General features: G+C 45.6%; 1 protein-coding gene and 1 non-coding gene across 2 annotated transcripts in view; one reads left to right on the top strand and one right to left on the bottom strand.

Annotated features, from left to right (window-relative positions):
• LOC8051868 (chorion peroxidase-like) overlaps positions 1-19,869 on the bottom strand; it is a 37,272-nt gene that overhangs the window by 14,728 nt on the left and 2,675 nt on the right. The window contains exons 2-10 of the mRNA XM_042287051.1: positions 17,019-17,151; positions 14,929-15,152; positions 13,309-13,506; positions 12,332-12,487; positions 10,651-10,752; positions 9,962-10,072; positions 8,031-8,166; positions 5,403-5,612; positions 679-813 (exon numbers count right to left, since the gene is read on the bottom strand). Of these exons, the coding sequence (XP_042142985.1) occupies positions 679-813; positions 5,403-5,612; positions 8,031-8,166; positions 9,962-10,072; positions 10,651-10,752; positions 12,332-12,487; positions 13,309-13,506; positions 14,929-15,152; positions 17,019-17,151 (1,405 nt within the window). The remainder of the gene's footprint in view (positions 1-678; positions 814-5,402; positions 5,613-8,030; positions 8,167-9,961; positions 10,073-10,650; positions 10,753-12,331; positions 12,488-13,308; positions 13,507-14,928; positions 15,153-17,018; positions 17,152-19,869) is intronic.
• On the top strand, positions 7,230-7,311 carry Trnas-aga. The gene has a single exon. It is a non-coding gene; the product is annotated as a tRNA-Ser (tRNA).

The following is a 19,869-nucleotide window of genomic DNA, read 5'->3' as shown; positions in this document are numbered from 1 at the left end:
CGGGCGAAATGAGAATGGGTCCAGTTGCGAAAAACACGATTCAGATCAAATGAGAAGGTTCAAACGAGAAGGACCAAATGAGAATGGGTCGAAATGTACAAGGTTCAAATGCGAATGGGATGTTTTGAGATACACCCACACACGCTGCACGTGCTATTGTATGCAGCAGTAACTGTTTCAAGGAAAATATCTAAAACAAATGGCATCTTGCACACGCATTCGTCAACTCTTTCTTTTGGTTATTTTCTTCGAATCTGTTATACGGGGAAGGCGTGCGCGTGTGGTGCGTGGAACACCAACCCCTGAATTCTCCTTGATGCTTGAGTAATATAGCAATAAGTCTGTAGACCTCTTGCTAAATTACCCGAGCACCAAGGAGCATGATACGTGTGTAGCTACACACGCTGCATGTGCTGCCGTATGCAGCCAGTAACTGTTCTAAGAAAAAATACATAAAACAAATGGCATCTTTCACGCACGTTTGTCAACGCTTTGTTATGGTGTTTACTCCGACGGCAGACGGGAGCATGTGCATCGCGTGTAACTACACTCGTAACATGCCCCTTGATTCTTGGGTAATTACGCCAAAGGTCTATTGGGTTCCAGACAAATATACCTGGATTAATAGGTAAACTGAGAGGTGCCGAAGACTTGAGAACTGATTTACTTGAATCTTACTTATCGAAAGTCTGCGCTGGCTGCTGAACGAGGCCACGCAAAAGGGGGTCGAGTTGTTGGTTGTAAAGCTCGAAGGGAAAGAAGAAGTTTTCTTTGAGGTCCAACGTGGCATTACCGTCGCCAAAGAAGTTAGGCCTGGAATAAAAATATATAGGTAATAATTTCTCTGAAGATATAGAGTTCTATATATACTGATGAACGATTCGCTAGAATAGGTGTTTGACCGCAACTAAAGTTTAATCAATTTCCTCCTCTCCGAGCGCGTACATTAAGCTGGGTTGCAATTTTGCACCACATAGGTATGAATCCTGGAGGCTTGGGGTGGTTGTACAACCCAACAAGACCTAGCCTCGAAGAAGTTCACAGTGAAAATTAAAGTAGAGGTGTCGTTTTTGTACCACCTATGTTTAATAAAATCACGTGAAAAGGAAAAAAAAAAACATTAATTGATTCAATATAGACACAAAGAGAATATACATGAGTGAAACATAGTGAGTTGGCTATTTTTTCAGAACAAATTGTAGCTTGTCAACAAAATGTGTGCTCGCAACTCTGCACCTTGCCGTTGCAGAATTTAATATTTATGTTAAATATTCCTATCTCAATTTACCTTGGAATAATTTTCTACGGGAAAATATGTTATCGTTCTCCCATAATCCCCAATTAAAACGGTATAGGCTTCTCTGAATGAAGTAAATACTTCCCAAACAACACACCGAAGAAACGCCTAAAGGTCTATCCAACTTGGACACTTCAAATGGCGTGACGCGACACAACTCCTCAAGGTAGCGTACGTCATTCCGCTTTTGACCTGTCTTTTTCTTCTTTTCCAGAAGGAAAGCTTTTTTCCTTTTCTGTTTCTGACGGAAGCAGTTAAGGCTCGTTCACACTCTTGGAACCGAGTACGATCAAGAGAGACAAGACCATTTTTAATCCTCTTACGACGTCTTAGGACCAGTTCCGCAGCAGCGCGCCGGGTCCTAAGACATCGCAAGAGGATTGAAAACCGGTCTTGTCTCTCTCGGTCGTACTCGGTTGCAAGAGTGTGAACGAGCCTTTAGCGTACCCATCAGGTTAGAACAGTCCCTTACACGCTCTTGTTGGCTGTTAGTCAAGGCCTCTGCTGCAGTTCAAGTCTGAGCCTCCCGAAACGGGAAAGGGAAGGATGCAAGAGTTAGGAGGCAAAGATTCTTCGCGCCAACCGGACCCAAACATCCGGACCTCTTGGACCTTCCCGTGGAAACGGCTGCCTGCGTCCGCGACAGAACAGATGGACTAGCACACCATTGGCAGGTCGCGCGTGACGTCAAGTTTGACGGGCACCGACGTCACAAAAACGCCGAGGAGGCGAGAGGGAAAGCGGAATGCCGGACCAAAACTTTCACTTTATTTGGCGGTGAAGTGTCTTTTTACGCCCTTTGAAGTGTACTGTTCGGGCAGGCCTTTAGCTGCCTGTAGCGCTCCTCAAAACAGGCCACTTCAGATGGCGTGAAGCGACATTTCACTGCCACATGGAGTGAAGGTTGCCGTCCGTCCGTCCGGTTTCCTTCTAACCTCCTCTGCTTTTCTATGACATCGATACTCGTCAGACTTTACATGCCACCTGCCGGTGGTGCCCCGGCCCAATTGTTATGCCGTGGTCCGTGGCCTCCGTCCTCACGGGAGGAAGGCCGAAGAGGTCCGACCGTTCAAATTTGCCTCCGGATAAGAGGTCCGACCGTTCAAATTTGCCTCCGGATTGCGGATGCAAAAATTTGTTTGACTCATGTTCCGTACTCGCTAAACATAAAAATAGAACTGTTAGGGAGATTATCGAAGCAGACGAAATAAAAAGGGCAGGGCTGGGGTGTGTCAGCGATGCATCTATCGACCTTTTCGATAAGGAAGTGCAGTTCATGCAGGTGGCGGCTAGGCCTGGGGTTGGTTGATTGATAGGATCGAAGCGTGTATATATGCCTCATTTCCATGTTGATTAAATAGTTGCAGTCAGCGCTCGTGTCTGTCTTGTCTTTCTTTCTTTTGTCCTCGTCCAAAAAAGCGCTACCATGCCTTTGGCAACCCAAGACCAATACCAACTAGCCCAACATACAGCTTGGATAAGAGGCTTCGCCTCCTCGCCTTTCTATTCTCCCCTTTCCCGTTTTTTACAAGCTCAGACTTCATAAACAGCGGAGTTTTCCACTGGAAGCCAACAGAGAATGTGAGTTGCTGTCCGGACCCAAGTGATGAGCACGCTCCAGGCTTCCGCAAAGAGCAGGAAACAAAAAAAACCTTGCCTGCGGCAAAAAAAAAAAAAATAATAAAAAAAAAAAAAAAAAAAAAAACGGACCAAAGCGGACAGGCGTACGCGATATGGCCATGATGAGTCGTTTTACGTCATTGTTGTGTCTAGCTTGGTCAGCGCTTTAAGTTTGCCATTTCCATGTGCCTATTAATGGGTTTCTGCATTGCAATATATGCAAATATGTTCCAAAAGAAAGGGGTAGTCAAGTTGAAATAAGTTTACGCTGGCTTAACACAACAACAAAGGATACATAACAACAACAACACACACGTTTCGCCACCTATCCGGTGGCATCCTCAGTATGAACTGGCCCGGTGGTGTGGAGAGTCAAAAACCAGTCGACTCTAATCTAACAAGTCCCCGTAAACGTCCGGTAGGGGGCACCGGTTTGTGTTGCACGCCTTAGGGTCCCAGCGGATAAACCATGATTCCACGAACTTCCTCATTGTCTTTGCCCTTGAAAATGTACTGCCGTTATGTTGATGACACTTTCGTAATCCTGAAAAAGGTGAACTTGCATGCCTTTCACTTGGCGCTGAATAGTATTCATACGGCTATTCAGTTCACGTGTGAAACTGAGAGGGACGGTGTGCTGCCGTTTTTGGACGTATTGGTGCACCGGGTGGGTGGTGGTGCCGATGAGACTGAAGTGTACCGTAAACCGTGTGACAGCGGAAATGTTTTGTGTCTTGATTCTCATCACCCGGCGGAACACAAGCGCACCGTGGTAAGGACACTGTTGTCGCGTTGCGATGGGTTGTCTTCGAACGATGACCTCCGGTCCCAAGCTCTGACAAGGATCTCCACTTCCTTGGGCAGGCGCAATTATCCAGGATCCTTCATAAGTAACACGCGTAAGCTCATGCAGCGGGGCAGAGTAATCACTGGAAGCAAAAGGAAGCTGGTAGTGTGTATTCCTTCTGCCCGGGGAACCTCGGACTCGATTAGAAGAGCTTTGACCCCTTTGGGCATCCGGACTGTGTTTAAGCCTGCGTACACTTTGGCGAACGCGTTTGCTAAGCCGACAGATATTACCCCCGCCAACGCCAAGACAGGTGTGGTGTACAAGGTGAACTGTGTCGACTGCGACGCCACGTACATCGAAGAAATCGGCAAACGGAGGAGCACTCGGCTTAAAGGACGACGTACACTTCGCGCTTCCCACTTTCTACCGCCTCCCCCTTTCCTATATCCTCTCCACTTTTTACCTTGGCCCAACTTGGCTCCCCTCGCAGCTTAGGAGAGGGGAGCACTAAGAGGATTGTCTTCCCTGCAGAAAGCCGTGTTGTACGTTGGCCTTTAAGGAGCACAGAAGAGATGTGATGAAGGCCACGCACGCCACAAGAAACAAGTCTGAGCTTGTCAACCACAGCTGGACGACGGGCCATACGTTCGACTTGGACAATGCGGCGACCTGGGCTCGTGAGCCGCGTTGGGGCCCGAGGAAGTTCGTGGAATCATGGTTTATCCGCCGATACCCTAAGGCGTGCCACACAAGCCGGGGCCCCCTACCGGACGTTTACGGGGACTTGTTAGATTAAAGTCGACTGGTTTTTGACTCCCCACCACCGGTCCAGTTCATACTGATGATGCCACCCGGATAGGTGGCGAAACGTCTCTGTTGTTGTTATATATTTTTTTGTTCTTGTGTTAAGCCACTGTACACTTATTTCAATATAGCATTGAATATAGTTAACGTTAAAGTACTTTTTTTTTATCTGGGCCGTCACATCATTGCCAAAGTGCCAAAACTGAACCACAGATGCCAGGTATCAGCCAAGGAACCAGCATATAAGAATAATTCTGGCACTTGTTCGGCCATTTAGACCCAAAATTACCGTGTGCATAACAAACAATCGGAAATAAAAGGCTTATTCGGACATTTTCTAGCTGAGAACCGAACATTCAGGCAGTGAAGCTTACAGCCGCAGGCAGACTGAGCATATATCATAGAGAAGACACCGCGTTGGCCGAAGACATGTAGACACGCCGGATTCATGTTCAAAGCACGTTCCTTTCAAACTTAGCCATGCTTCGAACATGATCTGCGGACAGTTTATATGACCAACAGCGTGAGAAGGCCGTCATCCAAAAAAGATAAAAGTCTCAGACAGTGTCCCCAGACGGCCTTTTTGTATGACTGCCAATATTGTGACTGGTCGTCAGCGCCGGGAACACTTTGGCAATTAAGGGCCAAAATATACCGAGACTCTGGTCAAAAAGTTTCTAGTTTGGTTATATACTTTTACTTTCAGGGACGAAAATCGCCAAAAAACAAATAATTTGGCCACCCCCTCCAAAAAAACAAAACAAAAAAAAAACAAGAAAAAACTGCACTACTTGTGATAAGTCAAGCACGCGAAGAACACTCCTCAGCAAGGGACTTCTCTACTACCAAAAATGTTACACCTTAATGTTCAAAACAAGTTCTCCAACGTACAAATTGAAAGAGCCGTCGATGAGCGTGTGACCTAGACGAAACCCTGCCGCCGCAAACTCGTTTATCATCGTGGCGTCCACGCTGTCGTTGTACCTGGTGAAGCCTGTACTGAGGAGAACGAGTTGGTAGCGTGCCATTTCGGCGGGTCCCATGATCACGGGCAACCACTCGGAATACACGATGTGCTGAAAGGTCGCCTCCACGATCCTCCTGGACGTTGAAAAATGGGCACGCACCGAGAAAAGATGGTATTACTGGGAATTCCTAACGCCAACTAATTGTGCCATGTCCGAAAAAAAAAAGTATATGCCTGGCTAGAAGTTTTGTTATATATCTATATCAAATATTCTTTGTGTCTTTATTTATTAATATTAAGGATGTTAAATTTTTCGCGTGTTTTTTCGATGTTGCTTCGTAAGTATTTCATGGAAACTGCTGTAGGAGAGCTGGAATAATTTCAGCCTCTTTGGTCACCTTTCTCTTTTGCAGCAGTGTCGATGTTTTTGCTTTTATGTTTCGCGAATGTTTTTTTTTTAATATCTTTATTTAGTATCTTTCGTCCGTTGACTGCTGTGAGGAGACCGGCCTCGTAGACACAGTTATGCCTAAGCAGAAGGTTTGTTTGCGCTTGCATCTGTTTTTTTTTTAATTATTATTCTATTTGGTACATGCAGTGGTTAACTGAAAGGTCCAACGACCGTACTTATATATGTACTATCTGGTACGAATGAAATGCAAACAGCGAAGCGCGTGGCCTCCGACACATTCTGCAAAACCTAGAGGCAACTAGGAAGTTATAAAACTGCAGAGTGGGAGTGGAGAGAGGCGCAACGAGCTTATGCACATCGCAATAGACGTACACCCTCGCAGCGATTTTTCCATCTCGTACTTTTATGAGTGTGAAAAATGACCGAATTTCCACGTGGTGAATAATGTTGATTGGGGCCAAGGTCTGGTGGTGCTGATGATAACCATTTTGTTCATAGGGAGTGCTGATGGTGCTGATTATTTTTATTGCTCATAGGTAGTGCTGACTTCCGGGTTGCGTTTTGACTTCATTATTACTGCCTTGTGGTCGGTGAAATGCAGAGAAAGTGGTTCTTCTACTCTCTAAGAAAAAGGGGGTGTACGCGGGTACTCCCCTTGTCCCCATACGTTACTCCCCAAAACTACATTTCGTCGTTCTGTCCACTGACGTCGAGCTGGCGATACCAACCTTTACGAGCGGCTCGATAGCTGTTGGATATAAGATACTAAATAGCTAATGTGCGTATCAAAAACAAAAAACAAAAAAAGTAATGAGTTTTTGTAGCCGGGCCGAAAAAACCTCGATTGTCTTAATGTAGCCTTTAATGAGCACATTAGCTACTTTAATAAGTTCTATCGGTTGACTATCAAGCCGCTTGTAAAAATTCGTATCGCCAGCCAGTATCGTCAGTGGACAGAACGACGAAATGTAGTTTTGGAAAGTTATATATGGGACAAGGGGAGTACCCGCGTGTACACCTTCTTTTTTAGAGTGTAGCAGATCAGCTTGGATCCGCTAGAAGTCGTGGAAACGCATCTCCACCGCTTAAGTCAACGGTCCATGTCAGAAAGAGAATGTGTGGTATGGAACTTGGTTATATACGTATTTGAGCATTTGACCGCAGCGCCCTCTCCTCTATAAACATTGAGCCAATGCAACCAAAGTTTCACGCGTTTATATACGCATTTGACCGCAGCGCCCTCTCCTGTCTATACGTTGAGCCGCTACATGCAAGGTTTCATTCAATACATCCCCAGCTCTTGAGTTACTACCACATCTCAGAGCCCCATACTCGTCCCGCAGTCGTGGCCGAGTGGTTAAGGCGATGGACTGGAAATCCTTTGGGGTCTCCCCGCACAGGTTCGAATCCTCTCGACTGCGAAAACATTTATTCTTTTTTTAAGAAGAGAGATGGGATGGTAATCGATGTGAGCGTGGACGCCGGACACGGCTAGACCCTAAGGAAGCTTCGCCCCTAAAACATACAATAGCAGCACCCAGATGTTTCAGTGACACCCTTTTACTGTTCCCTACCTTGGCGTCAAGACCTGTTCCTATCCTCGACGTCACGACCGAGATTTGCCTCGTCCTGGCGTCAAGAGTTGTGATCCAGGCTACCTATCACGAGTTTCACACGTCACGCGGAATGGTGTGTACCAAAAGCACGGATAAAAGCTCGTAGTCTTCGCGTGCTTAAACCGGCACCGTCAAAGTTGACAGTCTGATATTTCCGTAATCGATAAAAGCAGATGGAAAAATGCTCGTCATAGCGAGCATTTTTCCATCCGGGGAAAGCCAACCAGAGCGACCCTCGTACTCACATGTCGTCAATAGTAGCGCAAAGCCAGATTAATTTTTACTTTGATGAATATACCTGGGCGTTGACGGCTCCGAATGATAATAAAAAAAGGATATATTTCAATCTGCTATGCGTAAAGGAGTTTGGCTAATCAATAAAAAAGCCTCGCCCTCAAAAAGATTTGTGATGAAGCACGGAGCTTGGCGTACGAGATGGTGCGGAAGGCCAGGCTCAGTGCCACGTCGTTCGAATACCTTACGACGCTTGATGATGTGGGGTGAAGTGGTTATAAACGTCTTACTTGGTCGTTTGAAAGATCCTTTCATCGCTGTAAAATGGGTGGAAATAACCGATTGGACGGGCGAGTCGGTTGTGTTCCCGAAGGAAGAGAGTATGGATGGAAGTTAGTCCAGGATGTTCGTTGACCCTCTCGTCTCCTGGAACGCACGGGATTACAGAAATCAAAATAATTAGGTTTTATTGAACAATACTTTATACAGTGAATTTGCTGAACATATCAACCATCGAGACGTCAAGGTGACGTCACTTCTGCCGCTTGCCCGAGGATTACAACATAATGTCATGCTGTGTCCAAATCATGGCTGCTTCCACATTGAATAAAGTTCCTGTCACACTGAGGCAGCAGTTGGACAACTCTATCCGGCAACACGAGGAACTTGTGCTGTCGGTAACCCTCTCACATCGCGGCAACAACAACACTCGGCCAACATGTCACTGCCACCCGGCAACCGTGTTGGCCGATGTGTTTTCCGACCACTCTGTCACACAGCGCTGACGGCGGGGACGACACGGGGAACACTCCGCCATCTTGATTGTTTACCTTCATTTGCGTCCGGTGCGGCGTCAGTGGAAATGGGACTCCACAAAGGGCTGGTGCGTTCGAAGGGTCAGTATTTACCAGAGGACGACATCAACCAGAGACTGTGATTAGAAAAACTTGACACGGGGAGGGTTTTCCAGCCTTTATTTTATCAAAATGCTCTTCATTCGTCGACAGTGCAGAAAGCCTTAACCAAGGAAAGTGAGATCGCTGAAATATGATCGTGATTTACACCACCGCATGAAGTGTTTCTGTCCGGTTCTTTATTTAATGTAATTCATATTTCTACTGTAAAATTGAGTTAGAACCGGCAGTCCGCCAAGGCGTATTCGTAGCGTGGTGTTGAGCTGAACTGACAGTGCTTAAAAACTGCGACACCGACACGATCGCCCTTCATAACAATCGGTGGAATAAATATTCTTCAACGGTGTCTGTTTGCCTACCGTCTGCTATGTGATCGCTTCATTCCCCCAAAACGTCCTGGGTATTTTGGGAACAAATCAAGTGTTTAGTAGTGACTGTTTCAAAGTTTTAAGCATCAACAATCATGGCAAGAGTGGTCGTTTTAATGCGTCGATTTTTTAATGTTTGCTTTCCTTGATTATTTTTATTATACTTCATCAGCGAGTGAGTATGCATGCCATTTTATTTCACAAGCAGTAGCTTAAGCTGGTCACTAAGCGGTTCTAATTTCAACAGCACTCTGAACATTCACGACCGTAGCTGTAACCATTTCGACAATCGCTTTCCGTAATTACGCAGCAAAAACATTCATCGAATTATTTTAACTGCACGCCAGCCTTTATTATTGTTAAATACCGTTTCCCAAGCCTTTATTTTATTTATACGTTATTGAGAGGGAACTAGCTCTGCCATTAGAGCTATGTGTGCTGCAGTGTTGCCGGACCGAAATTCGCTCAGCCAGAGTCAGGGCAACACACGTTGTCCAACACAAGTTGCTGCGGTTTTCGTTGCCGAATGCTGTCATACCAAAGCAACATTTTGGTTGTTGTCCATGCTGTGTTGCTGTTGCTACAATGTGGCAGGACAACACGTGGAGCGATCAACAAGTTGCCCGAGTGTTGAACAACGTGTTGTGTTGCTGATGCCATCACGTTGCCCCAGTGTGACAGGGCCTTTAGTCGCCACACAAGTGTGCGCACAAAATTATAGCTTTCGAGACAAAGAGCCACCAAACTCAATTTATGAACTCTTACCCTTTGCTGCTATTCTGAAGTTTCACGTATGATTCTATTTGAACATGGACTAGTCTGGTTTAATTAACTTGACCAACCTGGTCTTACACGGAAGATGCACTACTGGGTTAATGATATATATATATATATATATATATTTATATGTATCGGAGGTGTTTTTCTTGGCGAGCTTACCTGCCCTGAAGCAGTACTGATTTTTGCTGGGATCACTGCAGCGATCCATGGTTGGGTGGAAACTTCGGGGTAGCAGTTCTAGTCCTGACGCCCTTTGACTCTTCAGATATCCTGGATAAAGTCGGGAATCCAGCATTGAGCAGAAAATGCATTAGAAACTATGCGAGATTTTTACGTTGATCGTCATAAGTAATCTTGATGTATGTACGCTTACAAGTAAAGGCAATACCGCACGCAACGCCCTTCCTTTCTAAAAAATTCTTCAAAAACTAGTTCATCGTCGTCGGAAAATAAAAATCCGCAAATTAAAAGTAATTTTTTTTAAGTGTACGCCATGCCTAATAGCAGCTGCTCCAAATATTCGAGTACGCCGTTGTTTAAATGCGTACTCCGACCACGTATTGGACATTGTTGCTGAGTTAGCCTTCGACATGAACTCGGCTGTGCTCGCGGCAAAAACGAGTGTTTTGCCAGTGTTTATCAAGGACAGGGATGCTGCTTGATGTAGCCATGAAAGGGGTCAACTGACTCAAGGCTGCTGTAGGTCGTTCCCAAATTAACGTTAGTAGACACTTAAAGGGAAAAGATATTCAGCCATATCGCTTGGATTTCCCGCTCACGCCAGGACTTTTGTACTCTGCTTTCCCACAACAACTCAAAGATAGCATTATTGGGAAAACCGTGCTTGCCTCTACTTAGTGAACGTAGCCTCTGGGTGTCCGCTGCACTGCTGCCATAGACCTGAGAAGTGTCCAGGTACGAGGTCAATATATCTTGCTGATCCCTATATCCTGAACGTGAAGGAAGCGTGAAGGTTTCTTTCAGATGATTCCAAGCACCAACAACAATAACGACCCTTTTATGGCTTCTTAAGGAGGGGTTATTTTCCCTGCCTTCAACGCCCATTAATAAAAAGGGAGTAATTCAAATGTATTGATTTTAATTTAATACAATAAATCTTTTTCGTATACTATTTCTGAGTGCATAAGAAGTCGTAATTTGGATAAATGCAACAAACGTTGTAGACGTATACGTAAATATATCAGTTTCAAACATCATAAGCGCATATGTGGGTGTTCCCCAAAGGTATGTCTTGTGGTCAGATTTATTTTTGTGAAATACACAAGCGAAACACTGGAGATAATAGGGCATAACGTTAATGCTCAGTTGTTTGCCAACTTCTTCTTTTACTCGGATATTTCTTGCCATGAAGACGATTCGTCAACTTAACTACCTGGGTGTACCACAACACCACCCCATTTAAACTGGACCATACCTATTGACAGTCTTTACCTCACAGCCAAAAGGAATCTCTGGTTTCTTAATCGTAACCTTAAATTCGCTTCGACCTATAATCAAACAAACAAATGCTTAAAAATTGCTCCTACGGCCAATTGTAGAGTATCCCTCCTTTATATGTTTTTTTCGAACATGAGAAATTTTGAAATGAATGAAATAGCGGCCAGACGCTTTGTATTATCAAAGTATTTCAGAACTAGATCAGCATAGAAAATGCTCGCACAACCGATTCCTCCGCTTTATTTTGACCGCCGAAAAGAAAGGCCCTTAAATTTACTGTATATACCAAATAGCGAAGTGCTTAAAAGCCACCTATATGGCTACGGGAGTGCCCGCTTACCTAGGCCTCTCAGAAGCAGCCATTCAAGCTAAATTAGAATAAAACGGAATCAACGAGAATTTGAAGGACTAATTCTTCACCAAAACAATACCGAATTGGAAGCTCTGCAGAAAAATAAATAGTAGCCGATGGCAACCTGAGCGTGTTTTGAAGAGTCCTTACCCCAACTGTACATTAACTTTGAGCTAACCCTGAGATTATGCTAAAACGAGAGCTTGAAAGAGCTCGTGTCTTGGAAAAGCCTTAGTCGCTGTCGGTGGCGTGAGACTGGAAAATCGTGATTGGGCGATAGGCTTATCACGTCACAGTCACATGACCTCGCACGGGAATTTCAAACAACCCACAACGCTTGCGTGAAACGTGACGTCACGCGTGGAAGGAAGGTGATGAAAACATGAAGGCGAATTAAGGTCACCGCATATCTCAAATGATTTAACTTCTATTCAGGTTATGAGAGTTGGCGACAGTGCTGAAAATAAGGAAGTTTGCTTCGTGATTGGTACATTGGCGTTCTTATCGGATATTGACGTGATTTCACTGACTGACGAGCTATCATTATAGGCTAGCGACTCGCTACGCACCGCGTGTCTCAAGCTGTTATTGACAGTACCTGTCCTACTGCATTACCCTTGCGAGCATTTTCAACAGGTGAATAAGGAGGTGGGACTGTCAGGTTTGAAATCGGTCATGGTAAAGTTAAGAAAGCCTGATGAGACCCTACTAAAACTTGCCGAGGTTGCAGCGACTGCAGGGCGCCGACCGTGGCATGTTGATGCACGTCTGGTTGAAAAGGGCAAAGAAGGGGTCGCCAGAAGGAATGTCGATGGAAAAGCATTCCGACATATTTCTGGTACTCGGCGAGCAGCAGTCGATGACGTTGTTCGGATCTGCAATAAATGTGTGTGTTTTTTCTTTAACTACATCACTAACAGCACCCTGTTGCATCTGTACACAATTTTAGATATTTTTTGGGCGCTAAACAGCCAATGGCACATTTAGAGTCTAGTACCTGTAATTTTTATATATGGCATTTGCAGCTATACTTCGTTTCATTGGAGCTATACGTTTGTGTATGCCTTCTATCATCCCTGAGACAATCATACTCTAGGGAAGGACCGCTGACTTGCGCTGTTGTCGCTGATTGCTTGGTCCCATAAGCTCCGAGTGTCGGCTGAGTCCGCACTTACGGAGAGGCGAAATGTAGCCATATGTTAAGAGTGCGGCGTAGAGTGCAATTGTGATGTCTCAAGGTTCATAGGTGGTTTAATGGAGAAAAAAAGCGCTCTAAGCGCAACCATGTGTTTAGGCACAAGGGAAACCTACGCACGGGGCAATGCAATGAAAAGTTTAGCAACTTACTCCCTCTTCTTTTATGCGCCCTATCACTTTAATATAATAAAGCATGATATCACAAGAAGATGCCGGACGATCTGTCTTCGGGTGCTCAACCTTGGTTTGTAACTTACTTCAGCTCTCCACGGATCAGATTTCGAAGAAATTTAGCAATCAGAACAGTTATAAATTTATTCTGACCGTCGTGCTGCTTTTTCGACAAAGGCATAATGCAAACTTTTATCGATCGCGTTCTTGAATAACGCACACGTACACGGCACCACCCAGCATCATTAAACATTCTGCAGAGACTTGAACCCCAATGTATAATTAGATTTTGTGTTTATTCAACTCTATAATCCGTCAGACAACTTACTTCCAAGGTTGACGATTTCTCCCGGGTCCGGCATAAGAGGAGCCAGAGCAAAGTCATGGTCGATAAATTGTCCTATCTGCATCACCATGTGCGTGTAGTTTATTGCCGGGTTGTTCATGTCCGAGTGGACCGTGGAAGAGATGAGTCTCGCATTGGGAAGTGGTCCTCCGCTTACGGCAACTCTGGGCGCGCTGATACCTGGTTTCAAGAGAACTAATTAATTATTTTGTTCGTTTAACGATTCCTCAGTTCTGCACTGAAAGCAATACCAGGAAAGGAATAACGGTTAAAATATATAATATTAATAATAACGATAATAAATTTGTATTCAGGAACATTCATAAATTCATACAGGAGTGCGGGGGCACTCAAAGCCAACAGTTGCTTGTGTGACGCCGCCCCAAAAAAAGAAAAACAGAAACAGAGGCGGAATGTCCAAGAACAAAGTCAGTGAAAAATTAGCACAAATAAAGCAGAGAACGGGAAAGAAAACGATCATAAAGCAGTTCGGAGTGCACAAGACAGAATGACTAATATATACACAAATGCAAATGTAGTAAATATTTACACAATTGTGAAACGACCAAGAACAGAGTCAGTATAAAAATTCGCAAAAATAAGGCAGTGTGGACGTGAAAAAACGAGAATAAAGCAGTTAGGAGTGCACAAAACAGAATAATATGTACACAAATATGTACACAAATAGCGTGAGTAATAGTAGTAGTACTAGGAGCGGCAGAAATAATAGGAACCTGCACGGTTCATCAAACAACCCGTTGCATTTCGATGAACAGGTTAATGACGAAAGTATGCTAAAACAGGTGGAGGTTGGAGTGATCGGCTGTTAAGTATCGCCCGTCGATGTCTCCTAAAAAATAAGCATTATCCCGTCTCATACGGGCGATACCCGTATGGGACGGGTATCGCCCCCCCCCCCCCCCCTGTCCCATACTTTCCTGCACTCTTAAACTACCATTTGCGCTTATAGAAGGTGGTTTTTTTATTCCTTGTAATTCCAGCTAAATGGCCGCTTGTGGCAATGAGGAGTATATTGGGTGTGTACCTCTAAAAGCAGAATCAGAGTGAAACATTTATTTGTCTTAGATTCCGTCAAATAAAGTAATCTAGCAAGAAAAGGAAATCATTAGCCAACCATGTCTTGTCTTTGTTTAGACGGCGGGAAATCAACCAGCCCCGTGGACGAGTTCACCGCAGAGGAGAAACTTATACCCGTGCCACACGGGCAACTCGAATGCCATTTACAACGAATGACATTTGTGTGATCGGCGAATGAGCTTGCGCGTGCAATGCGCTACGCCCGGAGTGTCGCGGGCTGATTGGCCATACGCTCAAATGACATTCGTTGTAAATGACATTCGAGTTGCCCGTGTGGCACGGGTATTAGCCAGTGCTGTACATCTATTAGCTTGGGGTCTTTAACGCGCATCACGCACTGGTCATACACGACAACACCCCGGTACGGGGCTCATCCAGGTCTAAACAGTCAAGGGTGGTGATTGTACCCAGAACTTCTGGGTCTGCAGCGCGAACTTTCGCTATACGTACTCCGAAGTGGAATGCATTGGACCGAATTCAAAAAAGCTGCGAAATATCTTTTACCGTCCTGGTAGGCGGGAGGGAGAAGTCTCTGCATGCAGGATCCAGCGCTGCCCCATTCAGGGTTCTTCAGGTTGTTACAGGTCCCGTCGGGTTGCCTGTACCATTGGTTTGGGTCGCACGTGACGTTAGGTTGCGGACACGTGGCGGCCAAGGCAGTCCCGTCCACGCTAATGGCCTGGAAATCGACATCGTCTGCTCTCGCCTCAAATCCGGCATTCTGCACGCTGTCGTCGAAGCATGAAAGAAAAGAATATTCGAAATGAATATTTGAAAGGTGTGTTTAAATATAAGTTGTTTTCAAGCGCCACAAACCCGCTGTCACGCTACTTACACATCATACAAAAGACAGTCTAGTCTGCAAACAGATTAGAAACCGAGTCACCGCGAGATTGGTGTTTCGAATGCCGCAGGGCAATGAGTTCAAAGAGAAACTTGAACGCGCGGCATTAGAACCACGGATATTGCGGGTACTCGTGTTTGCAGACTGTTTCTTATGGCGAATTCCACTGGCCGTTTTGGAGCGCGCCGGGATCAGTTGACCAGATCCAGAATGGAGCACACGATCCGAACGGGGTCGCGCCGCCTACGGACCCCCTGCGGAACATGAACACTGCTCCGGGATCGGCAGATACCTTCCCGTCATTCAACTGCCCGGGAATTCCCTTTCCGCGGCCGCCGCGGTCGTTTCGGAGACGTTTTTGCAATCGCGGCGCTAACACGTATTCGACGCACGAGCGGCAGGAATTGCTCAGGCGCTTCATGCAAAGATTGCCGGAACGCCCGTAGCGCCGGCACATACCTTCTCTTCTCCTTCCCTGAAAACGAACCGGCTGTCGAGCCAAGGGGTAAGTAAGCGGCCATGACGAATTCTTCTGGGGTCGAGACAATCTAGGAGCCGAGCCCGCGACGTGCTTCTTCTTTTTCTGAGGCGAGATGGGAGAGATCAGGCGAGATTCCCCACGAGAAAGGAAGTCACGTGTGTGCGCCAGCGGCTGGCCCGGCTGACTTCCGGTTGAATCCGCCGAAATCGTGGGAGCGACTTTTCTCGGATCCAGGAGTGCTATGTTGCGCTTTTTGCACTCCCAGGAGACTTGGAAGAAGGAAGTGACGTCAACGACTAGAGCAAACGCAGATTGGATGTTGACAGAAGAAAACAAAATCAACATCCAATCTGCATTTGCTGCGTTCTTGACGTCACTTCCTTCTCCCTAGTCTCCTGGGAGTGCAAAAAGCGCAACATAGTTCCCCAGATCGAGATCTGGAGCGGAAGCTAATCTAAAACGACAAGTGAAACAGGTCGGTCTCGATCCCAATCGCCCAGTGAAATAGGCTCGCTCCAGAAAAGTCGATCCCGGCGCGCTCCAAAAAGATGAGTGGAATTCGCCATTATATTATGTATGAGCAGAGTGACCCCGACTGAATGGGTGCTTTGCTAGTTCGGGGTGAAAGAGAAGGGGGAGAGGAGAGGGTTGGTGACCAACTCAAGTCGCTGACGGAATGAGAACATCTGGTCGACTCTTTCGAACTCAAGTCCTCCAGGGCGCGGTTGTTGCCTTTGTTAAGCTTCGCCTGCGGGTGCACACTCGAAACTCATGAGAAGCCGAAGGGTTATGAAAGGTGAGAACCACGCGCTGGAGGTGGGACAGTTGAAACCCTTTCTGTTTGTTCTCACCCTGTCGGTGACTATTGTGCGGCATGGATAGAAACGCAGAGGAACGGTGTCCTCCAGGGTACCCTTCATGTGAAATCCTTTTCTACACGTGGTTAAACTATATAGATTGTTGCAACATAACATCTGTAAAAAAAAAAAAAAAAAGATTATTTCGCAGCAGGCAAAACATTCGCTTACATGTAGGAGGGCTGTTGTTAGAGCGGAGGTAATGCGATCTACCTCATAATTTTATAGAATATGTGATGAAGATTTTGAAGCGGCTGTGTTGTATTGTAGGAGCGCATGTTTTTGCGGTGTCCAATTTGATGCAAAGCAAGCAAACAGATCAAGTTGGTTTATAAACTATTTGAGCATGTTTATGTTTTGGTGTTATAAACCCATCAAGGTGCATTTTGAGAAGTGGATTTTTATTATTTACCTACGAAGGAGCTCCCTGGTGGTCTCTTCGAAAAGTGTCGCCACTGCTGCGTTCTCGGCAGCTTCCTTGGTCGCTCTGCGACTGTGCAGATGACGTTGCGAGGCGAAGGGGCACCCAGCCGGTTGACTAGCAGCTGCGGCATTATAACAAAAAAAATATAAGAAAATTTTGGGTGTGTGTATGTTTATACAGCCTAGAAATTAGTCTGCCTTAACGGGCGACTTGTCTCCAAGCTGTAGATGGCCGAATTAACGGTGCAGTACAACAGCTAGACTGAGGTCGTTAACGCGCACCACGCAGTGGTGATACACAACCGGACGCCTCTACGATGCTCATTCTGATCGTAATGGGCACGGGTAGGGATTGAAACGAGGCTCCCTGGGTTCTGCTGCACAAGCTTTCGCTCCACGTGCTTCCAGCTGTGCGCTAGACCACTCGGCCACCGATCCCCACACCAGAACCAATCGCGCATGGAATGCGTTTTCTTTACAAGCTCAATTTAGCCAGTATTAGAATCGGTACGCCGTCCTTCAGGAGGCCAGAAACTGATGAGCTGTGAAGATAATGCGCCCCACCATCATCGTCCTCTCATATCCATCATCATCTTGATGGCCATATGGGTACTTGCGTACGGGCGGACATGCCTTTTATGAAACCTGTAGTGCTATATACAAACAAGTGTCAATATATGTGGATTCACGCAACTCTGCAAACCTTTACCTGATACAGTCTTCACTACCTCGATGATTTGTTTCATATCAGAAGGGGGATTTCTTTTTTTCGAGAACTTCCGGGATCGCCGACAAGATATTCAGGCATCGCAACCTAAATTGCTGTGTTGATTAAACTTGGCTCAAAAGCAACGAATTGATTGCTTCAAATTCTGGACGTTTAAGACGGCACCAACGAATCAGGGGGTAATATTTTTACTATCCTTTGGTGATGGTGATGATTTTAGTCTATAACAGAGGGTGGTGTCCTCGATGGCCATACAAAGTGTTTTTTTTTTTTTATCGAATACAATTTTTTAAAAAACGTTACAGAAATGCGGTATCTACAAGTGAGTTATACGGCCAGGCATATATTATGTTCAGGAGAAAATGAATATAAAAGATAACCAAAAACAAAAATTGAATAATTACTTTTAATTAGACTTTTCAGGGCATATGCTAATATTGAGGATATGGAAGCAATCAATGTTGGAGGCCAGACCAGTCCTTGAAAATCCTGGATCGAACAAGCGGTTGGAGTTATTCATTGCGACATTTTGTTCTGGAAATCTATGACCACCAAAACCAAACGCGCGAGGCCCGCCGGGAGCACAACCCTCGTTTGATGCCGGAGAGCCACGCGTTAACAACGTCATTTGCGCTACTTTTTGTGTCAAAGCGCACCGGAACTGATTCCAGACGTTGCTCAGTGCCTGGCGAACCAAAGCGACAAGCCGCCCTTCTCTTTGCACACGTACCATGATGAGATTGTTTCTTCATGTGCGACAAATCACCTGCGGCAGTGTCATTGAGGTAAAAGACAACGCTGGCAAGCATAATAGTTGGATCTCGTCGGTTATGGTGGCTGATTCGCTCGTAGAGCAGAAGTCATTTTTCATCATCCTGTTCACCGGATCAAGTGAAGCTTCCTGGGTCACGCGGTTTACAGAGGACCAAGGGAGCGGCTTGAGCGGTTTGACCGGCGTTCCAAGAGAAATGTGAGCTTGCTGGGGAGGGTCTTGTGGGAGTTCACCGTCCGCAGTCGACAAGGTGTCGGTAGTGATGTCCGGTGGTCGGGGAGCTGCTCGATCGGGCGGGTGACTCTCAGGAGAGATCTCGGCTTCCGGGGGAGGAAGCTGGCAGCTCCGGAGGTCCAGCGTGGACAGCGGAGAGGTACGGGGATGGTGTCTACCTCCACCAAAATGTTACAGTAATACTGAAAATATTTACTATACAGTGAAGGGAATAAGATATGAGGGTTACTCCTTCAGAGCGTGCACCGCCGACATCATCTTTTTCTTCATCGTCGGGTCGTTTCGCCACATCGTTTTCTTCACAATATTTTTAGTTCATCGATATTTAAGGAATAGGTTGGAGTATGATGTCACATGACCGTAGCGACCACTGACGGCATTTTTGGTGGAAATCAGAACATAACTTCGAGACAAAACAATTGCGCCTGGATTTACCGACCTAAAAACGTAACATACGTTGTACGAGTTTGCTTGGTACAAAAAAAATTACTGTGCTGTCTTTTTTGTTAAATCTCATTTGCACCTGTGTTACCACTGCGTGGAAAAAATGGTTTAAAGTGGCTCCGGTAACGTGTCAAAGTAATTTCGTTTTACTGTAAAGTTCCCTTGCTCCAAAATGTGTTATGGCAATTCGAGCTGTAATTTATAGAATTCTTGGTTTATTAATGATAAGACTAATTCCAAATTTGTTTTATAACGTATACAAGTCTGCGCCCATTGAAATAACGAGTTGCTATCGAAGTCAGCAACTGCATTTTTTTCGGTGCCGCCGTAAACTAATTTTCACTTAAGTGGGTATCATTGAAACGTCCATCATGGCCACTGATAAATTAAAAAAACCCTTTTCACCGCTACAAAAAAAAAAAAAAGAAACACATATGTAGTTTATATATTTCGTAGCAATTGCTTTTATCCAGCAGAACACCTGCGTTCCGGTACAAAATCTAGAATATATGGTTCGGAGAGCAATGAACAGCGCATGAAACGACAGATGTCGACATCTGCGAAGGGCAAGTAGCAGACTACATCGCGCTCTGGGACAACGCTACCCCTCGTAGTGGAATGTGGCTATGCGGGACATTAAACTCGTCTCGATCGCTAGCAGGG

Source organism: Ixodes scapularis, unplaced genomic scaffold, assembly GCF_016920785.2.
Source record: "Ixodes scapularis isolate PalLabHiFi unplaced genomic scaffold, ASM1692078v2 PGA_scaffold8__174_contigs__length_109621045, whole genome shotgun sequence".
In the NCBI taxonomy this organism is placed as follows: Eukaryota; Metazoa; Arthropoda; class Arachnida; order Ixodida; family Ixodidae; genus Ixodes; species Ixodes scapularis.
This window is presented reverse-complemented; position numbering and strand designations above follow the sequence as displayed.